The following is a 23431-nucleotide window of genomic DNA, read 5'->3' as shown; positions in this document are numbered from 1 at the left end:
GGCCTTAGGCCCCATTTTTGGCAAGAAATGTTGGTACTATGGATTAAGAAAAATTTAAATTTAGTTTTGTATGAAACGTGCAGTCATTTGACTTATGTTTGAAGTAGTAGGTAATTACAATATAAAGGCGACGAAGTATAATCAGGTTAAATTTTAATGCGAACAGTTGCATAAAACGTAGTGGATTTCGGGTATCTCCGTTTTTACAAGATTATAGTCGTCATCTGTCAATCTGACAATTACTGCACGTTTCATTCAATCGAGTGAATCGCTTTTTCTTAGAAAAAAAATTGCTTGGATTGGATGAAGTTGTTCTAACATTGTCTGTTTATATTTTAGTATACTTTTTATATTCTAATTCAGGTGTATTTTTTTTTTCTTCTTTTGGCAATAGCGTTTACTTTTTGCCAATAACGTAAATTAAAAGATTGGGAAACTAAGTTAAAAAAGGATACGGAACACGGGAAAGGATCAGATAAGTAGAAAGAGGATTGAAACATTCAGGTGTATTGTGTACAATATGCTGACCAGTGACCACAGTGTTTAAAACTTTCCTGGACTTTTATGTGAATGGCATTTAAAAGTAAAATATACAATTATTCTTTTGAAGCAGTGATTCCTACAAAATTAAGTGAATGCCACAATCTTAAAATAAATACAGAATCTTGGGGCCTACTTACAGATTATACTATTGAATCAGTAAAAATCAATTGTTATAAGCACAATAACCAAATTAGCACTGCTGTCCTGTTGCTATCTGATGGTAATGGAGAAGTTGTATGTGTTGTTAAAGGCCAACATGTGGGTCTATTATTTGGAGTAACAATTGAAGAATGGAAGAGTATAGAAAGTCTTTGCCAGCAGGGACAGCAATTATTTTACAGAAATTTCAAGAATGGCCTCAGTAAAAATTATAGGTGTGAACAAAAACTGTTTTATAATTTCTGTCATGTCAACCAAGCTGAAAATGTTTTAGTTGCAATATTTCAAAGAGGCCTAAACACAAGGAAAGACAAGAATAGTGTTTTAATTAATGTTAAGGACTTGAGGAAATGTGATAATTATTTAATGGATTTGTACATTCATAATTTAAGGAAATCATAATGAAATATATTTTAAAATTTGGTTGATTTTGATTGCTTAAATGAAATCCTATTGTGGGAAAATAAAAATTAAAATACACACTAAACTTATTTTGATATCATCATCAAGTTGACGGATTAACCAAAGTTATGATTATTTAATTATAATCTGATTTAATTAATATTACACTGTCAGATAATTTAACTACTCAAACACAATATAACATGCAATAAACACACTGTTCAAAAGTGTCTGTGTATAATATAGTTATTGATGTAACAATATTAGACCTTTCTAGGACAAATGTGTCTTCAATTATTAACTATAGCATTAGTAATAGTTAATTCTATTAATTTGAATTTTTTTTTGAAAGGAAAAATAAACTGTACACATGATGGTGGGTAGTAACCACCACCCTCTGTCTAATCCTAATGCAAAACCAGATGAATCACACTAGCTTTAGCTGCTTTTTTAATGGTAAACATAAGGATTTTTTTTTCATTTTATATCATTTCATCCCATGTAAGTGTGAAATGTCTCCGGCAAATCACAGACATTTTTTTTTTATAATATTGACACACTTTTACACAAATTATCTTGCCCCAAATTAAGCCATATAGCCTGTGTTATGGGTTGCAAGACAACAATATATTTAATACAATATACTTACTTCAACATACATAAATACATATAAACATACATAAATACATTTAAACATCCATGACTCGGAAACAAACATCAATATTCATCATATAAATGCTTGCTCCCACCGGGATTCCAACCTGGGACCTCTAGCTTAGTAGGGAGGGATCGCTAACCAGTCGGCTATACAGGTCGTCATACAAATTATAATACTGTGTTGATATTAAGAGCATTGTATTACATTGAAGTAATTTTTAAAGCAATTATTGCTGTGAATATAGAATGAAATTATCATGTGTTTGTAGTTATATTAATAATATTATTGAACTTATGATTGTAGAAGATAAAAACATTTAAAATGATAGATGATAAAAATAAAACAAATGGGGAAACTTTTTATGAGTGTAAGAGCTTTACTTTTTTGAAACATATATGGTAGATTCAGAAATTGAAATGAAATATAATGATTCAGAAGCGCTTAGGTTAAGCCTGTCTGAATTAAGTTTATTTAACTTTGACCAGGCCAAGTCTAGTCTTGGTGGGTGAGGTATATTTTACTTTACAACAGCGGTGGATTTACACTAGGGGCAGTTGGGACAAGTGCCCAGGGCGGCAAAATTTTGAAAGTGAAAAAAAATTTTTTTAGCCTTATCAAGATTGCTCAGTATACATTTAATTCTGTTAATTAACAATTTTTGGTTTAATTGATAATTCAAGAAATTCAATTGAAAAGTAAAATATTTAAACTATAAGTTTGAGTAAAACTCCAGCATTGGGGCGGATTTTTTTCCGGTGCACAGGGGCGGCGTTAAGTTTAAATCCGGCCCTGCTTTACAACCGGAATTCAAGAAACAAAATACATGTATTTCGAAATTACAAAGAAATGTTAAGAAACTATTGTGTGGTAAAGATTAATAACATTGTGATTTTCTATATTATGATATACCACACCATAGAAATGGAGTGGTCTCTGTCAGTCTATATATTATTGAATTAAACTATATGCAATGCAGTTTATTTATTTGAAAAGGGATATCTTCTCATAGTTGAGGCATATTTTTTTTGAATGTGTTGAACAAGTGATTATTTGAGTATAAACTAGTGGAAAACTTTTTTGCACAGGATGCTGGCTTAGTGCCAGTGGGTAACACACCAGAGACTTTTTCTGCCGTGTGAAGGCAGGGCCATATTAAATATAAACAGAAATCATACATGTATATATTTTGTCAATCAGGCAATCAGTAAACTATTTAGATGGTGTGTGATGAGCAAATGCAATTTACTCCCCATTTTAAAAAATGATTTGAAAATAGGCTTCTTACTATGATGGGACAAAACCGTGTATCCATAGAATCATGTATCGAAGCTTTCTCTCCTGAGCATTGAAAGTGATTTATTTCGGGAACTGGATTTAAGCGATCAACGATTTTTGGCGCAAAATGCTCGGAAGGTTCCATTTGTTAAAGCTAATTTCAGATAATTTATCTTGGTGTTGAACGTTACCATCAGATAATTCTTGTTTCCAATTATATTTAGGTATTTTTAAATAATAAAATAATCTATGCTTGGTTTCACAATAAATTATTTATCTGAAAACTCGACTGATAATAATTGTCCTTTATATTGGGAAAATATTTGGGGGCCAGGTTCCTCCACTTCTTTGTTGCCCCGAGGCCTCTAGATGTGTAAATCCCGCATTAAATGAAAGCATTAAGGCGTTTCAGTTAGAAAGGTGCAGCAGCGCGGGCACTTGCCAACACGCAAACATCCTGCTAGTCATTTGTTCTTATACAAAATTGTCTACCTGATGTTACAGTATTATCTGCTTATAAAACATAACCGTAACGTACATAAAAAAACGTATCGCATACGGCAAAATGCGGTTCAAACTTGATCAAATCGCCCGTACCATATATACTGTACGATTGAATGTCTCATGTTCTTGTAACTACACCAACATCGCTCTCTGTGAATCTCGACGCTCAACGTGCAAAATCGTATTATTTTGATTCGTTTGAGTGTTCAGGAAAGATTGCATCCTTACCCTTAGGAGGCATCCTCAGATACTAGAAAACTAACAGTAACTTTAATTTTGTGGGTCTGCGAGTTTCAGAGGCTCTTCCGTAGCTGTCGAGCCGAACTTTGGAACGAACACGTGTCGAATTGGTTTCGAATGGCAGTATTGCCTCGTATGTAAATACTGGGTCTGGAAATATCGAGCGATTACTTTTATACATATATTCTTTAAAAAACTAGGCGTCATAAATAAAGCACGGCAATACTCCAAGCCGGCCCACATTGTAGCGCTCTACACAGTGCAGGTCCGGCTGTGCTCCTGTGGTTCCTCTAGTGTTGCAGCATAATGTGGGCGGCTGTGACCACTTAACATCAGGTGACCCGTACGCTCATTTGACCTATTCCAGAAAAAGCAGTTTCACTTTACCGTCTTACCCGGTCGTTCAGTTGACGCTCAACGTCAATGCAATATTTTCCCACACTTAGGTTTTTACCAGTTTCTTTAATTTCGCGTTTCATATTTTATTTAAGTAACAATTTTGCACATTATCTGTGATTTTGTTGTAGAAGCATATATTTTTCTTATGAAAATAAGGGACGAGACGAGCAGGACGTTCAGCAGATGGTAAGGTTGATACGCCCTGCCCATTACAATGCAGTGCCGCTCAGGATTCTTGAAAAACCCAAAATTCTGAGCGGCACTACAACTGCGCTCGTCACCTCGAGACAAAAGTTGTCAAGTCTCATTTGCTTAGTAATTTCACTAGCTACGGCCCCCTTTCAGACCGAAACACAGTAATGCTTACACGTTACTGCTTCACGGCAGAAAGGCGCCGTTGTCCTATAATATAGCCGGCATCCGGTGCAAAGAAGCCTCCCTCTCACTGCAACTGGTTAAAGAAAGAGTTATAGCTATCATAGGCAGAGAAAGTATAAAATGCTAAACAGCTGATACTGCCAAGGACATTTTATCCTGAAAGATTCATCTTTTGATTATCATGTGGACTACAGATAATAACAAAGAAACACAATTGTCTAGTGATTGCGATGATCTAGGCTATCTATTCATAATTAAATTTCATATAGAAACTAACAAATCATTCAAACACGAGACAAATCTAATTAAAACATGTTATTTTAAAGTTAGTTCGCACACAAAAATTTACGGTTTATGAAAACACTAAATTATATAAAAAATATTGTTGGGCGTCGGCAGTTTCATTCTATTTTTATGTTTTGATTTTTGTGGTCGATGTTTAAAAAGTGTTCGAGGAGATTGAAATAAATGATTTGATCACCTCCAAATTTAATAACCACGATTCACGACTCCCATGGAATGAAAAATAAGAGGACATATGTACTTAGGACATTTATGGTTTTAAGTCTAGGAAATTGGCCTGCACGCTGTCTGGTTTTAGACAGATATCATTGAACTGTAGTGTAGGAGTACAAGTCATTCAAAATTCAATACCTTCGTCGAAATCTATTGCAACATACCTCTGCGTAGGACGCGACCAGCGACTGGGTGGTAGTCATTTTAAATTACCAGTAAGTGGGCGTTGACGTGAAATGAAAACACAAACACATTAGACTAACGAAAGGAATTAAGGCTTCGTGTGTATCGGATTAATGTTTCGCTCTGCGATGAGCACAGAACGACTGGTAAGTGCCAAGTGGTAACGGTTGTGAATCGGAGCCGGGCGGTCGCCAGCGCAACAGTCGTCAGTCACCATCACCAACCTATAGTAGAGTTCGCGCTCGCGAAAGGAACGAACGTAACCGCGTCAATTTCCGCGTGTATAATTTCGAGTGTAGCTGCAACGAACAAATTAACCTACGATAGTTTGGAATAGCGTAATGGAAGTAGCGGCAAGTCAATGGCGGCGGGAATGGGCAGGAAAAGCTGAATACGGGAAGGTTAGTGGCTATATCGTGCCTTTGAAATATTATTTCTATGAATAGCTTGAGATTTAATTTTGAAAATCAGATGAAAAGTTAAGTATTTATCTTATACTTTATTGATTATTTATCTTTTTAATAAGTATTAATAAGTAACTAACTTTCATTATTTTCATTTAATTGTTACCATAAGGAATTAATCGTTGAATAAAAGTAACAATGAATATCTTTTAGTGGAAATAATTTCTTAAATTCGAATCTTTGAAGATAAAAAACATTTAAATCGTTTACAGTCTGCTCTTAAAGCTCTGACTTGTTTCCATATAAAGCGTAATACATGAATAAGCGACGTGACCGCCCAAACAACTAAGTTTTTATTACTTATGCAAAAATGAATCATTGAGAATATTTATTCATGTATGTACGTACCGTTCAACGCTGGAAATCGTTTTATAAATGACTTTGTTTAGTATTTATTTTTACTAAGGTTTCACAAAAACCAGGTCAAGATAGGTAATCGGGATATCGATATCTGCACGAAGTTTTAAAGAACATTAGACTGTATTGGTTAAGTTATAAGACTGAATAAGCTTGTGTAGTATTCGAGCATGGCTCACTTACTTAAGTTATGTATTGCTTGTATGGGTATTTACTTAGGCAAGATTTTATAGTTACTTCCAGTTTAGTGATTTTGGCAAGCTTGTAATATGCTGCAGTGCCGGATTAAGTAAACGCGAGTTCTGTTGAGTTCTTGGGCCTTGGTCTGTTGTCTCTATACTTCTTATATTTGCCGTTTTGGGATGTTTTTTTGTTAATTATATATAGACAACAGTTGCCTGTTGTTAAATTACTGTAAGCCCTTTTATAAAATCAAATATTTTATCGAACTTCACAAAAAATCACTGTTCATAATATGTTGCAGCTTTTTGTTTCCAAACTATAAGAATATAAATAATATAATATAAATTGTGGAAGTAGCTCGATCATTTACCAATATCATTGAAGTATAAATTACTTTTATTAAGTTGTTTGCTTGCTTTTTCATTTTGAAGATTTGGTCTTTTGGTCGAGTTGGCTTGCTTGATCTTCAACTTATATTCGACTAAAATACGAATTATCATTAGGGTGTCTATTACAGCTATACCTATCACTACAATAGACACCCTGGTCTAAATTTACATATCTGCGTCCATGATCTTTGGGACGATCTTTCTTATTTTCCTTGTGGCTGCCAGGTTGGCTCTATTTCGACTTCTCATCTCTGTCTCTTGGCTCGTGGTTAGTGGCCAAGGGACCTAATGATAGGTCTCTTGGCATGGTTGCGGCAATTAAAATTAACTTTCCATAAGTTAGATAAATATTTGTTTATAAAAAAGCTGCAGTTTGACAGTTTTGCCTTGTTTCACAGCCGCCACAGCGACAGTAAAACAGACTTGAGGTTGAAATCAAACAATGGTACTTCGTGCGACGCGATACTTAAGAGGGCGGAAAAATTGGTTTTAATCTATCATACGCTGCTTAAGCTTTATTGTATGTTAAGTCAAAAGAGGGAACACTTGGCGTTTGCTTTAACAACTTTAATGAGAGTTAAATTAGTTTTGGGCCATTGGAGATCATAATTTATGTGGCGTTCCAACACAGTGCATGCAACCAAACTGAATTTCTAACGAGGTACCTGTGTCGGTACTTTGAGTATAAAAAACAGAATATACTCACCATAAACGCCGGCAATGTTACAAAAGAGTATGGGCTTAAGTTGACTTAAGACTTGAAGTTACCGCTTCAATAAAAAAAGTACCTTGTACTTACCTATGACAGAGTTATAATTTATATGTTCGCGGTTACAGAAGGTTAAATATGCTTATACTTTTTGGATTTATTGAGAAATTATGATAAATGTACGTAAAATAAATTTAGAATATAACACGATTTAATACCTATTAAGTAGATAAATAATTATTCTTGACGATCAAAAATCAAACGTACAATTTCCACTTAACAATACATAAGTATAAGATAAAGTCGTTTCCGACCTCTGTTCGATTTCGATCTTTTAATCTATTCAACGGATTTTAATAATTGATAGAGTGATTCAAGAGGATGGTTTATATGTATAAATTATTCGGATCCGACTGTTTGTTTGGAAGTTAGGACGGGTATTAAAATCTCTGAGTAAGAAAAATGTTACAGTTTAAACAAACTGTCTTTATACGTTATTCTATTAACAAACACTAATTTACGTTAAATAATAGTTTAGAAATTAATAACTTTGAGGTCGCGGGCAGCAGCTAGTATACTATATACTTGCCTTTATGAAATATTTCATATAGGCAAGTCCATTGTATCCACCATCCTTATTTATAATACATAATTTAAAATCAAAACTTCCGTGTACAGTGGCCATGAATGCTACCGCTTACATTTCTAATGAGATTTGGTTATCACACTTTAAGCGGAGCACACACGATTTCTTTCTTGTGGCTCCTGTTAAACATTGATCAATATTTACTATCTGGCGCAATACTAATTGATCAAATTCAAATTCAAAAACACTTTATTCATGTAGGTGACGGATATGACACTTATGAATGTCAAAAAGTAAAAATATTTTTTCTTATTGAATTTACCGCTACTTTGTAAAGGGTTGAGCTAATGAAAAGAAGTAGCAAGAAAATCATTGCCACTCTTTTAAGTCACGATTTACATTTTAATTGTTTTACAAATCATTTCAAGTACAATATATGCAAAGTGACGCAACAAAAATACTCAAATGTCAAAAACTGAAAGGCTTACACGAGTAATTCAAAAAAAGAATCGTCAAACACAGATCGTCTTCTTTATGTTATCTACAAGTTATTAGAACTGTTCGAAGTTAATCCATCGAACAGCATTATATTACAAATATTGCTTAGTAGATAATATTAATTACCTATAACCATGTGTTGCCTTTAGTAAGACAGTACGCGAGTAACCATTGTTCGGTCCGGTCCTAGTTACCATTAACCATTTGTCTATAACCATTACAGGACTGGTCCGAGTAACCATTTTAACCATTTTATTCGGCTCGAAGGACCATGAAAAGGGGTACACTTAGGGGTATATATCTTTATTGGTCTTATGGTAAAAGTATTTATTTACTATATAATACTATATAACTATAATTATTGGTTCTACTTGTGAGTACGCGGATCTCTACTATTAATTGGTTAAAATGGTTACTCGGACCAGTCCTCAAAAAAAAAGTAATGGTTATAGACAAATGGTTATTGGTAACTAGGACCGGACCGATCAATGGTTACTCGCGTACTGCCTTACTAAAGGCAACACATGGTTATAAGTAATTAATATTATCTACTAAGCAATATTTGTAATATAATGCTGTTCGATGGATTTACTTCGAACAAGAACCTCCGTCGTTAATGCGGTGAATGGTTTTGAAATACTAAATACGTTAAAATTTGGTAACTTAACCAATAATATATTTTTTACAATATAATATCATTGATTATAACCGCTGAACAATCAAACTAATACATCTTATTGAAGATCCTAATATTATAAAGAGAAAAAATTTGATATTTTTTGTTTGTTTGTAACGATTTACCTCAAAAACTACTCGAACGATTTTGATAATTCTTTCATATTTGCTATAAAATTGATTATTTTGCGTACCTACCCTAAATAAAAAATAATGTTATTTATACATATGTATAAATACTACTCATGATAGCTCACAAACTACATAGTTTAGTTTTTATTATTAAGTTGAAATACGGATGGAATCACATAGTGGTGATATTGATACTATGATATTCATCCTTAACCATTTAAATGATTTGATAATTAAGGTTAATTATGTAGGCATGCGTAAATTCCACGCGAACTACGTCGAGGGCAGTGGCTAATAGTAAATATTTGAATGTCATAATATTATTTTTTCGGTTTTCGGAACTCACAGTGAAGATGGTTCGACGCTTTATAAGGTTGGCCACGCTCATGTGATTCCTCTGGTGTTTAATTTTGGGCCGCGGTGACCATATACCATTGGCCATTCGGTAACCCTAATACAGCATGTATTTGTATTTCGTTTGTCCTAATTTCCAAAAAATAATCATGCCATCAAAAACATAACTTGTAGAAAAAACAAGTCCTGCAACTCAGTTCTTATACCGTAAAAAGTTGTAAGAGTATATTTTACTATAACATAGATTAATACCAGCGTAGCCGGGTTGCGTGCCAGCTGAAAATGTTGCAGGATGTATGAAAACGCATTTTGTGTTTCATGAACGACCATCATTAATGTAATGAAGCCTTGTTTTAAGTGCAGTATGTACGTACTTCAAACGATAATACCTATCTAAGTATATATCACTACAGAAAACCACATAATATAGAAATATAAAATCAACGCAAGCGCTGTTTATAAATATTTAGTTACATTGCTGACCATAATAATAATGTAATGGATGATGTACAAACCACAGAGGTACATACATGTATCTTCCTAGCTATTTGTACTCTATGTAGCTCATAACCTAATTTTTTATATATAAAAGTAACTGTTTAAGGACATCCACAACAGGGATCAAGATATGCATTGCCGGCTTAATTGATTCCTCAAAATGGCTGTGCGAGGCAATTAGAATTTAGAATATATCTAAAACTGTTTCGCTTTTTTATTTCTAAAATTATTATATTTATAGTATAATTTAAAAGAGCAGATATTATGTTCGTAGCTATATTTATGGCATATTAATGCCACGAAAAAGTCCCTTAATTAAGTAAGTACCTATATGTTATTCAGACGCTTTTCGACGGTAAGCACCGATTGTTCAATCGCAATATACAAAATTTTTGTTGATGCCAACATTTATGTTAAACATTATGCCAAAATTATGAGTGACCGCCTTCAGGCTATTAAATAATAAGTTTAATTGTACAATATTACTTTTTAAACATATTTATTCGATGTAAAAAAAAGCCCGCTGAGTTTGTTGCGCCCATTCTTCTCAGGTCTGAGGCATTCATTTTGGAATGGGTGGTACTTTTTTTGACTTTCAATAAGTGATGTCACACCCTATTTTGAATAAAATTTTTTGAATTTGAATTATGTACAATGCGGGATGCAAACCTGCGCCGGCGGAAGAAGACGGCTGCATCGTGGTATGATGTTGTTGTAGAAATTTTGAGACATCTGATCAAAAAACGCGACAAGTATTTGGCAATCCTCTCTTGATGCTAACCTAAAAATGCCTAAAGAGTTCTGATAAGACCGAAACATTCTGAAATCCGAAGGTGCAAGGTCAGAGCTATATGGCTGATGTTTTAACACCTTCCAGCCAGACTCATCATCATTTTGAAGGTTTTCCCCTTTTAATATTGGTCACTTAAAAATAACAAATTTAATACCCGTCTACGTTTTTGTTTAAATCATCCTATTTACATCATTCCAATGTGCCTACGTGGTGGGCAGAGTAAGTAAGCAGAAAACACACAATCAAGGTGTTTTTAGACAAGTTTTGTGGTGAAAATATAGCTTTTGGAGCTATAAACACTACTTTATACTGTTACACATACCCTTAAGTTTTACTTGTAGGTTGCTAATGCTTGCTGTTAGTTAAACTTAACACTCCAGAGCTATTATGAATTACCAGTTTTGTTTGCAGTTAAACAAGTTTTTTCTCGGCATGATGCATTTGTTTAGTATACTCCTCTCATAAAAGTTGTTCTTATAGCTTTTACTTTTTTGTGTTAGTACATTTATTAAGATAAGTAATCAATAATGAGGATTGTAAGCAATTAAACTGTTTGCGCCTGTTAAAATGTTAAATTTTCGATGCAAGAATTTTGAAAATATTGGCTTTGTTACATAGGAGCCGTGAACTCATATCGCTCAAGGTCGCCGGCATTTAGTGTCGCCTTAAGGTACCTATATAATATCATTGAATAAAGAAATTTATTACACCTATACACATAATATATTGTGACCATGAGGGCTATAGCTCTATATATAATATAACTGATATGTAAATAAGGAATCGAAGCTTCAGATGATCTGTCGAATGTTTTTGAAAGCGTAACGAACATAGTCCATCCGTATTTATAATATTATCAGTTAAGGTACAGACAGACGTGCTCATTACTAGCACGAAAGCATGCTTTTATTGAGCATGTGCTCATTAGTAGCACGTGTGTACTGTAATGAGCATACTTATTTAGAGCGTGTTTAAATATCAATCGACGTTTGATTTTCGAGCATGCTACCTGAGGCGCGGCTAGAAGGGGGCGTGCTCCGAGCGCGTCTGAACAGATTTGCTTATTAGCATGCTATTATCGATTTGATCTCGATCCGCGGCGGGCGACTGTTTTTGCGTCAAATTAAAATAAAAACGAAAATTGAACCTCCAATATGTCGCGTTGGGGAGAAGAAAAAACTTTGCTGTTTGTGTCATATTATCGAAGTTACGAATACCTGTGGAACACACATTCTCCTTTATTTAAAAATAATATTGCACGAAATGCATATTAATGAGTATGCTTAAGCAAGCATGCTTATTGCTGGCAAATGTGAACAGTTGCATGAGCATGCTAACTTGAAGCATACTTTAAAGCACGCTTTTTTTGAGCACGTCTGTCCGTACCTTTAGGATTTTTTCGCTTAGTTAAAGCTAGTGGGTAAAACTAGGTTCCACTATACGATTGCCTATCTTTGGTATTTTATCTGTGTACAATATTAAGTATGTCTAATTTTAATAATGTGAAGAAATACCGTTAGATGGTTGATGGCTTATAAAATCTCCATATCGAATCTCAATGTAAGAAGCAAACATTTGTCGGAGGCAAACAATGACATATCGATTTAACTTAGAAGTTATTGTCGCGTTAGATATATTTGTGCAATGCTGTTTACTTGTTAAGTAGGTTAATTCAATATTCTGTGACCAAGGAAGAAATAAACTACAGATAATGTGACCTAACTATATAATAATAATAAATTCTTAATTTCGACCAACAAAGGATCATAATGTGTTAGTAACAAAATAACTTAAAACCTAGTGTTAGTACAAGATATCTTAAAATCTAAATCTTCCTAATCTAGGTCAGGATCGACTTGTCAGCACATGTATCAAACAGCAGTGGTTCAGGTACTGACAATCGAACCTGTGAGAAAATGCCCTCAGAATACCATTGGGGCTAGCCCGGACAATCTACGCGTGCCTCAGCAAACATCCCCGACGCGCTGTAGTATCATGGCAGCCCCAATAACATTCTGAACGCATTATTATACTGAACACACAGGGCATTCTGCGCATAGTCGACCCACAGACTGCTCGTGTAAAATGAGGTGCAGTATGCTTTGAAGAGTGTAATTTTTACTAGCATGGTACAGCGAGCAAATCTGCGGATGATCATATTCGCCCTAACTGACAACGCCCTGCGCTCTCTCTCGATATCTGCATCATCCTTTAAGTCAATAATGTGAATTCAGAGAGTCAATTCAAAAACAAATCTTATAACTTTATTTACAATACTACGACTACATAAAATTAAAACTATCATTACGTGGAAGCGTACCAAGAATACTGGCAGCATTACCGCGTTGGATAGCAAGGCTGATCCGTTGACCGAAAAAGCTGCCAGCGCTTGGGTTTCCAGTAGCCTTATTGAGGCGCCAAGATAGTATTTTGAACATTCTCCGCGCCTCTGGGCCCCACGGGCCTAGTGTCTCGACACCAAACGGCACAAAGATGTATGACTCACTGAGGCCAACGTATTTGCGACGCTTGCTGTCTTCGGCAGTCGAAGCAGCAGCCCCAGCACCAACTGACGTAACTTGGACATGAGAAGGAGCCAGAGTTTCGACGCAAGTAGCGTCCTACACCAGCGCCCTACCCGTGCCCAAGCCACCAGCGTCATTCCATCAGGAAGCTTGCCATCGCGGCGGGTAGTACCATTTGGCTCTAAAACAGCTGGTATATTAAGAGCGGCAAATGCCCTGCGGATGACTTCATTGATGCTGGCGTGACGACTGATACGGCCTGCCGATATTAGGCAGGATAACCCGTGACTTGATTTTCATATTGAATTTATCGCGAGCGAAGCATCAGTAAGTGTTAATTGTACTTATAACTACATAGATCAAGTCTCAAACATAAAAAAAAAACAGGGAAAACTTCATCATGGCGAGGTTAAATAAAACGAAATACAATTAATTAATGACTTAGGCTGGGATCTATAGAGTGTACTCAGACTTTGCTCAGACTTTACTTACGTAAAATTCAGCTAAGTGATAGCTTAGCACAATCTTTTATTTCGTTTTTATAGTCATTTGATATGTAAAAGCTAAAGCTAAGGCAGCCGAATACAAATGTCCAGTTAGCGTTTTATCACATTTTCTAAAGTTTGACGTAAGTAAAGGCTGAGCAAAGTCTTAGTTCGCTTAGTCTGTTTCAATAACTCCATAAGAAATTGCTCAGTCTATCTAAAGAACTTTTCACTTCAAAAAGAACAATCTTCGATCTCCACGTTAACTAGATGACATATGTAATGTAAATGACATTTTTTTTTAATATATTAAAATATTAAAAGCAATAACAACATCTATAAAATAATAATTATGCGGAAATTCATTAAGTACCTACTATTTGAAATGTCTCTAGCTTTTGGCGACAGTTTCTAAAAATACCTAAAGTGCCTATATGCCGAAACATGTGCCGAAGTGATTTTTTAAAAAATAACATTTTAAATGACAAATTCTTACATGTCAAGTTGAAGTATAATTTACAATGGAATTAATTGTATTATTTAGTATTTTACCGGACACCAAATGAATCATGGTTCAGGCCACATATGGAGTTGAATTTAAATTAGCATCTTATATTCTCTTGTGCATTAACTACGTAGTTACTACCTTGTAACGTACATACAGCGAACAAATAAATGTAATATCTGATGTCCTAATGAACAAAACAATTAACAGAAATTATATACTTAATTCATTTATTTCACTTCTTTGAATATAAATTCTTTTATTCATTTCGTTTTGATATTGTATGGTATATTTATTACGTTTAAGTTCTTCCTGAGGTACCGGAAATCCTGCGTCTTGAGGCCAGTGCAAGAGCGAGGTTACTAAACAAAACGTTCAAATTATTAAACACATCAAACCTTAACCACTCTGTCAAATAAGCATCTATGTGCTACCTAAATTGTTTTTATGATGAACCTTAAGATCAGATCGTCGCTATTGTTTTTAGATAAAAGGTGTATTTACTTATTATTACTATTGTATTTACTTTAATTCACATCTACTGACAGAACAGGGCGTACTGGTCTTATGGCCATGACACAAAATGAGTCAAGCAGAGTTTAAAATAATGTACAAAACTCTTCCATTAATCCATTCTAAATAGAATTCGATCGGTAAATGGAATAATTAAATATCAGAGTCCAATATATTTCGAATTAACTTTAGGCACACAAGTAAATACATAATATTATAAGTGTTAAATTACACGGGTCAACATGAAATTTGACTTTGATTGCAAAGCATTAAATTTCGGTAGTTTAGGTCGTAATTAGACGGAAAAAAAATATATGGCATGAAAAACTTTGCTTTTGTGCTTAGAAGACTGATTGAACGAAATTTTTAAAAATCTCGGATTTTAATTTTTGATTGAAAATAAAACTATTGAAATAAAAATGTTTATTATTTTTATTAAGTTTTACTATCAAATTAGCTTACAGAAAAGTGGAAAATAACTTAAAAGTGCACACTTTTACTTTTTCTTTTATGTTCATAGCTACTTTCTCTCAATAAACCCCAAATATAGTCGCCCATCATGTTTTCATTGTATTGGCCTTGATAGCGTTGTTCAAAATTCATGATGTCCTGATGGAAACGTTCTCCTTGCTCTTCGGAATAGGCTCCCATATTGTTTTTAAATTTATCCAAATGAGCATGCAGCATATGTACTTTTAATGACATCCTGCAGCCCATGGCCTTAAAATTTGTAAGCATATCCTCAACCAACTTTTCGTAGTTTTCAGCTTTATTATTTCCTAAAAATCCAGAAACTACTGCTTTAAAACTGTTCCAACTTGCTTTTTGAGTACGATTCAGCAACGTTGGAAATTTTCCATCGGCGAAAATCTGTCTTATTTGCGGACCAACAAAAACCCCAGCTTTAGCCCCATTAAAAATGCACCATTTTAAAATCTCCAATCAGCTCCCAGTTATACTCACGATACTTTACAGATTCAAGCAAAATTTTGACACTTTCATAATTTTCTTTAAGATGTACTGAGTGAGCAATTGGAAGAGACGGAAATTTATTTCCGTTGTGCAATAGAACTGCTTTTAAACTTTTTGTAGAGCTGTCAATGAATAAACGCCATTCGCTAGGGACACAGGGTATGCCAATTGCTTCAAACATACCTTTAATGTCATTACAAAAACAAAGTCCGTCTTCCTTCGTGAAAAACGTTGCAAACATTTCATGCCTAGTCCGCTGATCCGTGATCTTAACATCATCAAGCAAATTCCACTGTTTTAACCGAGAGCCTAGAAGCTCTGCTTTATTTTTTGGCAAATTTAAATCTCTAATTAGATCGTTAAAATCTTCTGAAGTAATGAGATAGTGTTTTGGTTGTTCAGGTGTAGGCAAAAACTCCTTATCGGAATTACTTTTATAAGAACTAAAAGATGAGCCACTTTTCTGCGATAATTTTTTTGGTGGCTCAGGTACTGGTCGTGTCAGGTCGTGAGCAATTGGAGCAGAAAAAGATTCGAGGTCAGGATATTCAATAGGTTTTGCATTTTTACCTCTACGTCTTTTACTCAGATTCACCATACAAAAGTAGCAGTCAGTAATATGGTCTTTTGGTTCTCGCCAAATCCTTGGTATTACAAATTTCATAGACCTTTTCTCACCTCGATACCAACCTAAAAATATAAAAATAAAAATTAATATGTCTATTATTTTGGATTCATCGCTTAATTAAATAACAATTGCTTACCTTCCAAACACCTTTTACAATAACTACTAGCAACATGTGGAGCCCATGGCTTATCTTGATTCCGTACAGGACAGTCAAAATATGCTTCATAGGCTTCATATTTCACGTCTCGAACTTTAATAAATTGACCACATATAAAACAAAATGCATCAGCATCGAATTTGCACTTTCGTGACGACATTTTAAGTTATTCTGGGCTTGTAAATAACACCTGATGGTTGTTTATCACTCGGGTGCCATCTAGCGGCACAGTGTCAACGTTAATGGCACTCTCACCGCGCGGTCTTTTTAAAAATATTAAAATCAATTAAAATTTATGAAACAATTGAAAAATGAGTATTATTATTATAACTATCACAAAAGCAAACTTTATACCGAAAAAAGGTATTTTCTTTTCGTTTTTGTGCATAACTAACTGGAAAATAATAGTATAAACTTTAGGACAAAGAACGAAAATTTTTTGGAGAGTCGTGTTATGTGTTAAGTGTATAAGATGGCTCCAACGTCAAAATGTTGTAGTAAAAATTGTAGTTGCTTTGATTTTAAAATACCCCCTTATATATTTGATATCGATTTTTGTTTCTGTAAGTTTTTATGAATCGCCTTCAAGATAAAATATTTATCTCAGAAGTCGATTATTAATATAATTATGTTAATATTATTGCATTTTGTAAAATAATAATAATGAATTCTCTTCAAGAGCGACAAACTTTTTACTTAAACTAATTATCTCAATCAAACCAAACGTACAATCAAATTACTTAAAATATTTTAACGTTGACAAAAATCAAACCAACGCGTGGGTTTAAGACTTTGCATCTTTCACTTTTGCTTCTTGGTGGGTAGAAACTAGGGTTGTCAACTGTACTTTATTTCATGTTTTTCATTGTAAGTACTGTAAGCCATCACTGGCAACACACTGGTTGAAAACCTTCGTCTTCAGACACTATGGTATTTGGAACGAGAAGATTTTACGGAGCTTCCCGAACGAGTTGGGTTCGACGAGTGACCTCTTTCGCGAAATTGGACCTGCCTAACTGGATTGTTTGTCCGAGGTAGACGTACTCGTCGATTATTTCGAAAGTACCTACAGTTCCTAATTGTTGTGGGGGAAGGTGTGACATGGACATTTGACATGGTCTTCGTCTTGTCCATGTTCATTTTGCGACCTACTGCTTGGGAAGCTGTATTGAGGTCATCGAGCATATGGCTTAAGTCTTCCGTGGTCTCTGCCATGATTACGATATCGTCTGCTAATCAAAGTTGAGTGATGTATTCGCCGTTAATATTGATGCCCAGTCCGTTCCAGTCCAGAAGCCTAAAGACATCTTCCAACACAGCGGTGAACAGCTTGGGCGATATGACATCGCCTTGTCTGACTCCCCGCTGCAGTCCGATAGGCTTGGAAATCTGATCATGGAGACCGACTGACATGGTAGCATTTCCATACAGACACTTCAACGCTTCGATATATCGGTAATTAATGTCTCAATGGAATCAAAGTTTTTCTTATAGTCCAGCAACACCAAGCATAGTGGTGTGGTCTATGATGCTAAAGCCTTTTCGGAATCCCGCTTGTTCGGGAGGCTGGAAGTCATCAAGCCTGCGCACGTGACGAATCGTGATAACTCTAGAAAACAGCTTATATATATGGCTCTGAAGTGATATCGGCCTATAGGTCTTCAAAAGCATTTTATGGCCCTTTTTGAAGAACAGCGCCACTATACGTCTGTGCCATCTTTGCGGCGTTTTGCCCTCGAGGATGACGGAATTGAATAGTTTCTGGAGGGTCTTAGTTACAAGGGCCACCAGCTCTCAGAAGCTCAACTGTATTTCCATCATCACCCGGCGCCTTGTTGTTTTTAAGCTGTTTTAGGGCAATACTAATCTCGTACAGGCTGACCTCTGGGAAATTCTGTTACAAACTGCCTATTGACACATGCCAGATGATTTTATTTACCACTATAAGTAATACCTTATATTATTTACAAATATAAGGTATTGAAACATTTAAGAGATCCATTTCTATTTACCCTCTCCGAAATGACACATAGGGATAGTATTCTACTCTGTCCAGAAAACGGTCTCTAGCTCTAGTAGAGGTTAAAATATTATGTTTTATTATGTCTAAGAATCAATGACCCAAATGGCGTAATTAATTTAACATATAAGGATTTATGTTGATTATAATTTATGAGGCATAGTTTAAATCAATTTTAGTTGTTCGATCTTTTTTTCGTCGTATTGATGGGAGTTTTTATGGGAATTTTAGTTGGACTTGCTTTTGAACTTGGTAACTACCTACTTTTAACTGTCTCCTAGAAGTTTTAGTAATTATGTGTCATTTTTATGTTAGTGTTTTTACGTCTATAATGTTGTATGTTGTATTGTATTTTGTAGTAGGTACCTATGAGGACCTGAGTACTCACAGTGTCTTTGGGATTGTGGCAAATTGGCTCTTAATTCTATGGATTTATTATGCGCCCTTTGTGTACCCAATGCATTTCCATTTTTTATTTGTAGGTGTGAAAATCGGCATAGAATGTAGAAACTCCAGGAGCTGAGCTTGAATTTAATTTTACTTACAGCACATCCTCACTGCAAAATTAACTTAAGGGGTTAAGGACCCTTAAAGATCAAGTGACGTATGTGTGTACTCTTCTTAACCTTCACAATTCTTTATAGCTATGTAAAATATAATGATAATTTTATTAGTGTTTATTGTGGCCAATCTTACCGTGATTTCGCTGGTGGTATTTGTTTTAAAGTTGTTAAATACGGGACGAGACGAGTAGAAAGTTCAGCTGATGATAATTGATACGCCCTGCCCATTACTATGCAGTGCCGCTCAGGATTCTTGAAAAGCCCACAAATTCTGAGCGGCACTACAATTGCGCTCGTCATTTTGAGACATAGGATGTTAAGTCTCATTTGCCCAGTAATTTCACAAGCTACGGCACCCTTCAGACCGAAACACAGTAATGTTTACACATTACTGCTTCACGGCAGAAATAGGCGCCGTTGTGCCATAATCTAGCCGGCATCCTGTGCATATATTAAGTGAAAGACACTAGCTGTTTTATATCATTTAAACCTAGAGTAAAATAAAGTGTAATAGTGAAGAGTAAGCTAAAGAAGTAAAACGCAATATGAATGAAATTGGCCCATGTGTAGGTATTATTGCACGGAACAATTGTATTGGTTGTTCTCTGTGACATATTTGTTCGTATAGTATCATAATCATTGATTTAAAATTATTTATTCAAAATTTGTTAAGTGATCTATGACTAACACTATTCACACGAATATCGTAGGAGTAACTGTGAGATAGTGACTGTTGTCTCATACATCATCTGACGTCATTTATTCACACAACGCATTTATTAAAAACGTAAAAGGAATATCCAATTTATTTATATTTTCTTGGTAGTATTTATGATTTTGAGCCTCGTTTGAAGTATATCACCGATGAGTCAATTTCAAATGGAGTTTCCTACTACAAATGGCGTGGTTATCAAATTATATAGGTAGCCAGATATTTATTCACGGAATCCAAAGTGTGAAAATGTCAATGACCAAGCAATGACCGGACTACAAAGCCACTCATGTCCACTTCTCGCTTCTTTCACAATATTTTATCGTTATTTCTATTCATATGACATTGTACGTGGACCGTACTGAAACTTTCTAGACTGGCTATTTTTAATAAAATTATATAAAAATGAAAAAAATAAAACAAATGACAATTTTAATACAATAACCTCAGATCATTTATACATCTAGATAGACTGTGACAGCTGTGAAAACGCCGAAAATAATGAGGTTGACAGTTAACCTATATTTTGAGCAATGTGCGTGCATTAACACAAAGTGACATACAAATCGCGAGTGTAAGAATTAGCTTGTCACACACACTAAAGTAATAAAACTGGCCTGTTTTCATCGGTTGTCTAACAGCAAGAGGCTCTAACTATATGTATAAATTATCTAAGGTATCAGTATATATATATATATATAATATAAGAAGTTCAAGTCCACATCTGAATTCATTATACCCGGAATACTTACACAGAACTACTAGATGGAGCTTCATCACCAAATGCCAAATCTAAGACTTACCATACGTAAACTGGTTGAGACTAACGGCCGTTCCCATTATACTATCTACAGATAGAGATATATAACTACCTTCTACTGTCAGTAAGTAGCTGTCAATAATCTGAAGCTGTCCCAATATTCCCGATAAGATATTCTTATCCCCTTATATTGGGACGGATGAATTGAAATTTCCATACAAACTTCTATCGCTGGTAAGCTATACGTCGTCCCATTGACAGACAGCGTGTATGGATAAGGTGAGTTACCGTCGATAAGTTTATTGGGACAGAAAAGTCAACGATAGTTACGATTTTTATCTCAAGTAAGAGTTAGACTGAATATTTGGAACGGCCGTTATGAATAATTACCTGACAGCAAGTTCGTACTGTGTCATTATCAGTGTTGGTATATGGGTTAAGTGAAAATGATTTTGTTTTTATACCTGAAGATTCAGAATCCTTCCACTCACGATGACTAGAAACGATATCAAAATACAATTTAAAAGATAAAACTCTCTTGTTATTTATTATGATTGAAGAATGAGACAATGCCATTAGCTAATTTATATTTTTAGATGAGAAAGGCGTGATTTGTTTTGGAACAATGACATAGAGTGTGACCTTAGTTCTGACTTCGGCTCGCATTCGAATGACGTCACGCCAGCCTCTGAAACACCTACATTACCTTGATCTGTTCATATCTGCGAACAAGTCGAACCTGTTTTCAAAACAATAAATTCAACTCCTGATATGTATATTTCACCGACCATACAAGAGTCCGGCTCGGTCAGTCCATCTGATAGTTAAACTTGCATTTTGTCCACAAGTTAAATTAATATTACAACTATACAAAATAAACTAAGCCATTATTACAGTTAATATTTTATTTAATTTAAATTGTCGTTCGCTTGGTTGTCGCAGCTTTCCAAGAATCTCTGTCTTTCGCTATTTGTATTAATCTTCGTCCAGCATTGGTCATATATTGTTGCCCTTTTCGTGTGCTACCGATCTTCGAGAAGCATTCGATTATTATCACTTTTATTTATCTAACGTCCGTCATTTCCTGCGTAATGTGTTCTTTGTGATTTTGCGTCTTTGATTTAGTTCCTATCATTTTTTGCAATCTTCTTTTGATTCCAATTACGCTTTTTCTATACTATTCTGGCAGTCATGTATCTTATTTGATAGAGTTTCTGTTAGTGTATGTCTCATATCTGGCAGCGAGAGTTAGTTAGTCATTACAGTTGTATTATATATTAAGAATTATGTCAACCAAATGATGATCATTTGGTTATGACTGTGAAAATACCATCTTATCTCGTAAACACTCTTATACACTTATGATCATAGCTCGATTGAAACCAGGTTAGTTACTTATCTTTTTCAAATGTTTGAATTGCTCCTTATTGTCTCCACTACCACAGAGTAACCAGGGATAGATATTATAACTGTTTAACTATATTATTTCATTTGCATAACAAAGATGATGCAGTTTAACATCCCGCTCTGAATTTTATATAAGAAACTATTAAATAAATAAAGAATTAAGTACAATTATTACGGTTAGGCGCACATAACACTTTATTTACGGGATTGACAGCTATATAACGCTCGTTCAAGTAAGTCGGCTCGCGGCGGATGTGTTAGCGCAAAGAAAGGGTCATACTAACATTATATATATATATATAATATATATAATATATATAATATATATATATAATATATATATATATATAATGTTAGTATGACCCTTTCTTTTTATTACTTAAATGTCTTTCATTATATAGGTAGATACTATACAACTACTGCGACTATACAACCCGATATACGTTGTTCTTTCAATAGAAAAAAAAGTATTTTACGTAAGAATTAAAGAGTAATGCAGTCAAAAGCCATCGGAAATGCGTGTTATCATTATTTGCATTTTAAAAATGAAAACAAGATAGTTACCGTTTAGAGATAGGATAGACATATGCCATCAACTTTTCTGTAGATCTATAGAAGATAAAATACCACCAAACATTATTTTGTTATATATCAAAGTACTTAGACAGTGTTTTCATTTAAGCAACCAGACGGCTTATTTCTTTCCGACACCTCTAACAAATATCGTAAAACTAAATAATTTATATATCTACTAAAGCCTGCCTGGAAAACCACGCTATCAATTGGTGAAAACAGCATAAAAACCGTTGCAGTAGTTTTCAAATTTATCGCGAACAGACAGACGCGGCAAAAGACTTTGTTTTATAATTTTTTTTTAAAGAATAGGAGGAGAATCGATCGTACGAGTCACCCGGTTTTAAGTGATCACCGCCGCCCACGTTCTCTTGCAACACCAGAGGAATCACAGTAGTTTTGCCTGACTTTAAGTACGGAAGTTGTACGCGCTTTTTTTAAGGTGCCTAATATGCCTAATATAATATGTATCTAGAGATCTAAACATCCGATTGTGCTGTTGTATGTAATATATATATTAATCATGTATTGTTTTGACTCTTTAGGTAACGGAAGGAGGAGTAACGCGGAACATAGCTCGAGCGATGGAGGTGCTCCACGCCAGCGCGCCTGGAGCCAAGGTCCGGGTGATGAGGGCAGCATACCACTCGTCCGCCGGTCCTGGAGCGCCCAGCTCTACTTTTATGCTTCACTCGAGTAGACAGGTACTACACATA

The 23431-nt window shown here is 34.8% G+C and overlaps 1 protein-coding gene and 1 long non-coding RNA gene across 4 annotated transcripts in view; both read left to right on the top strand.

The window, feature by feature from the left end:
* The first annotated feature begins 217 nt into the window (after window positions 1-217).
* LOC126970693 (uncharacterized) lies at window positions 218-1130 on the top strand. The gene is made up of 2 exons (XR_007730687.1): window positions 218-363; window positions 505-1130. It is a non-coding gene; the product is annotated as an uncharacterized LOC126970693 (long non-coding RNA).
* Window positions 1131-5378: 4248 nt separating this feature from the next.
* The window catches only part of LOC126970607 (MATH and LRR domain-containing protein PFE0570w-like), a 22675-nt gene continuing 4622 nt past the window's right edge, over window positions 5379-23431 (top strand). For 2 of the 3 annotated variants that reach the window (XM_050816619.1, XM_050816621.1), the window contains exons 1-2: window positions 5383-5658; window positions 23261-23419. In XM_050816619.1, the coding sequence (XP_050672576.1) occupies window positions 5599-5658; window positions 23261-23419 (219 nt within the window). In that variant the 5' untranslated portion in view covers window positions 5383-5598. Of the gene's footprint in view, window positions 5659-23260; window positions 23420-23431 lie in introns of all 3 variants that reach the window. The other variant, XM_050816620.1, reaches the window with a different exon arrangement.

The sequence above is a fragment of the Leptidea sinapis genome, chromosome 21 (genome assembly GCF_905404315.1).
Source record: "Leptidea sinapis chromosome 21, ilLepSina1.1, whole genome shotgun sequence".
In the NCBI taxonomy this organism is placed as follows: domain Eukaryota; kingdom Metazoa; phylum Arthropoda; class Insecta; order Lepidoptera; family Pieridae; genus Leptidea; species Leptidea sinapis.
This window is presented reverse-complemented; position numbering and strand designations above follow the sequence as displayed.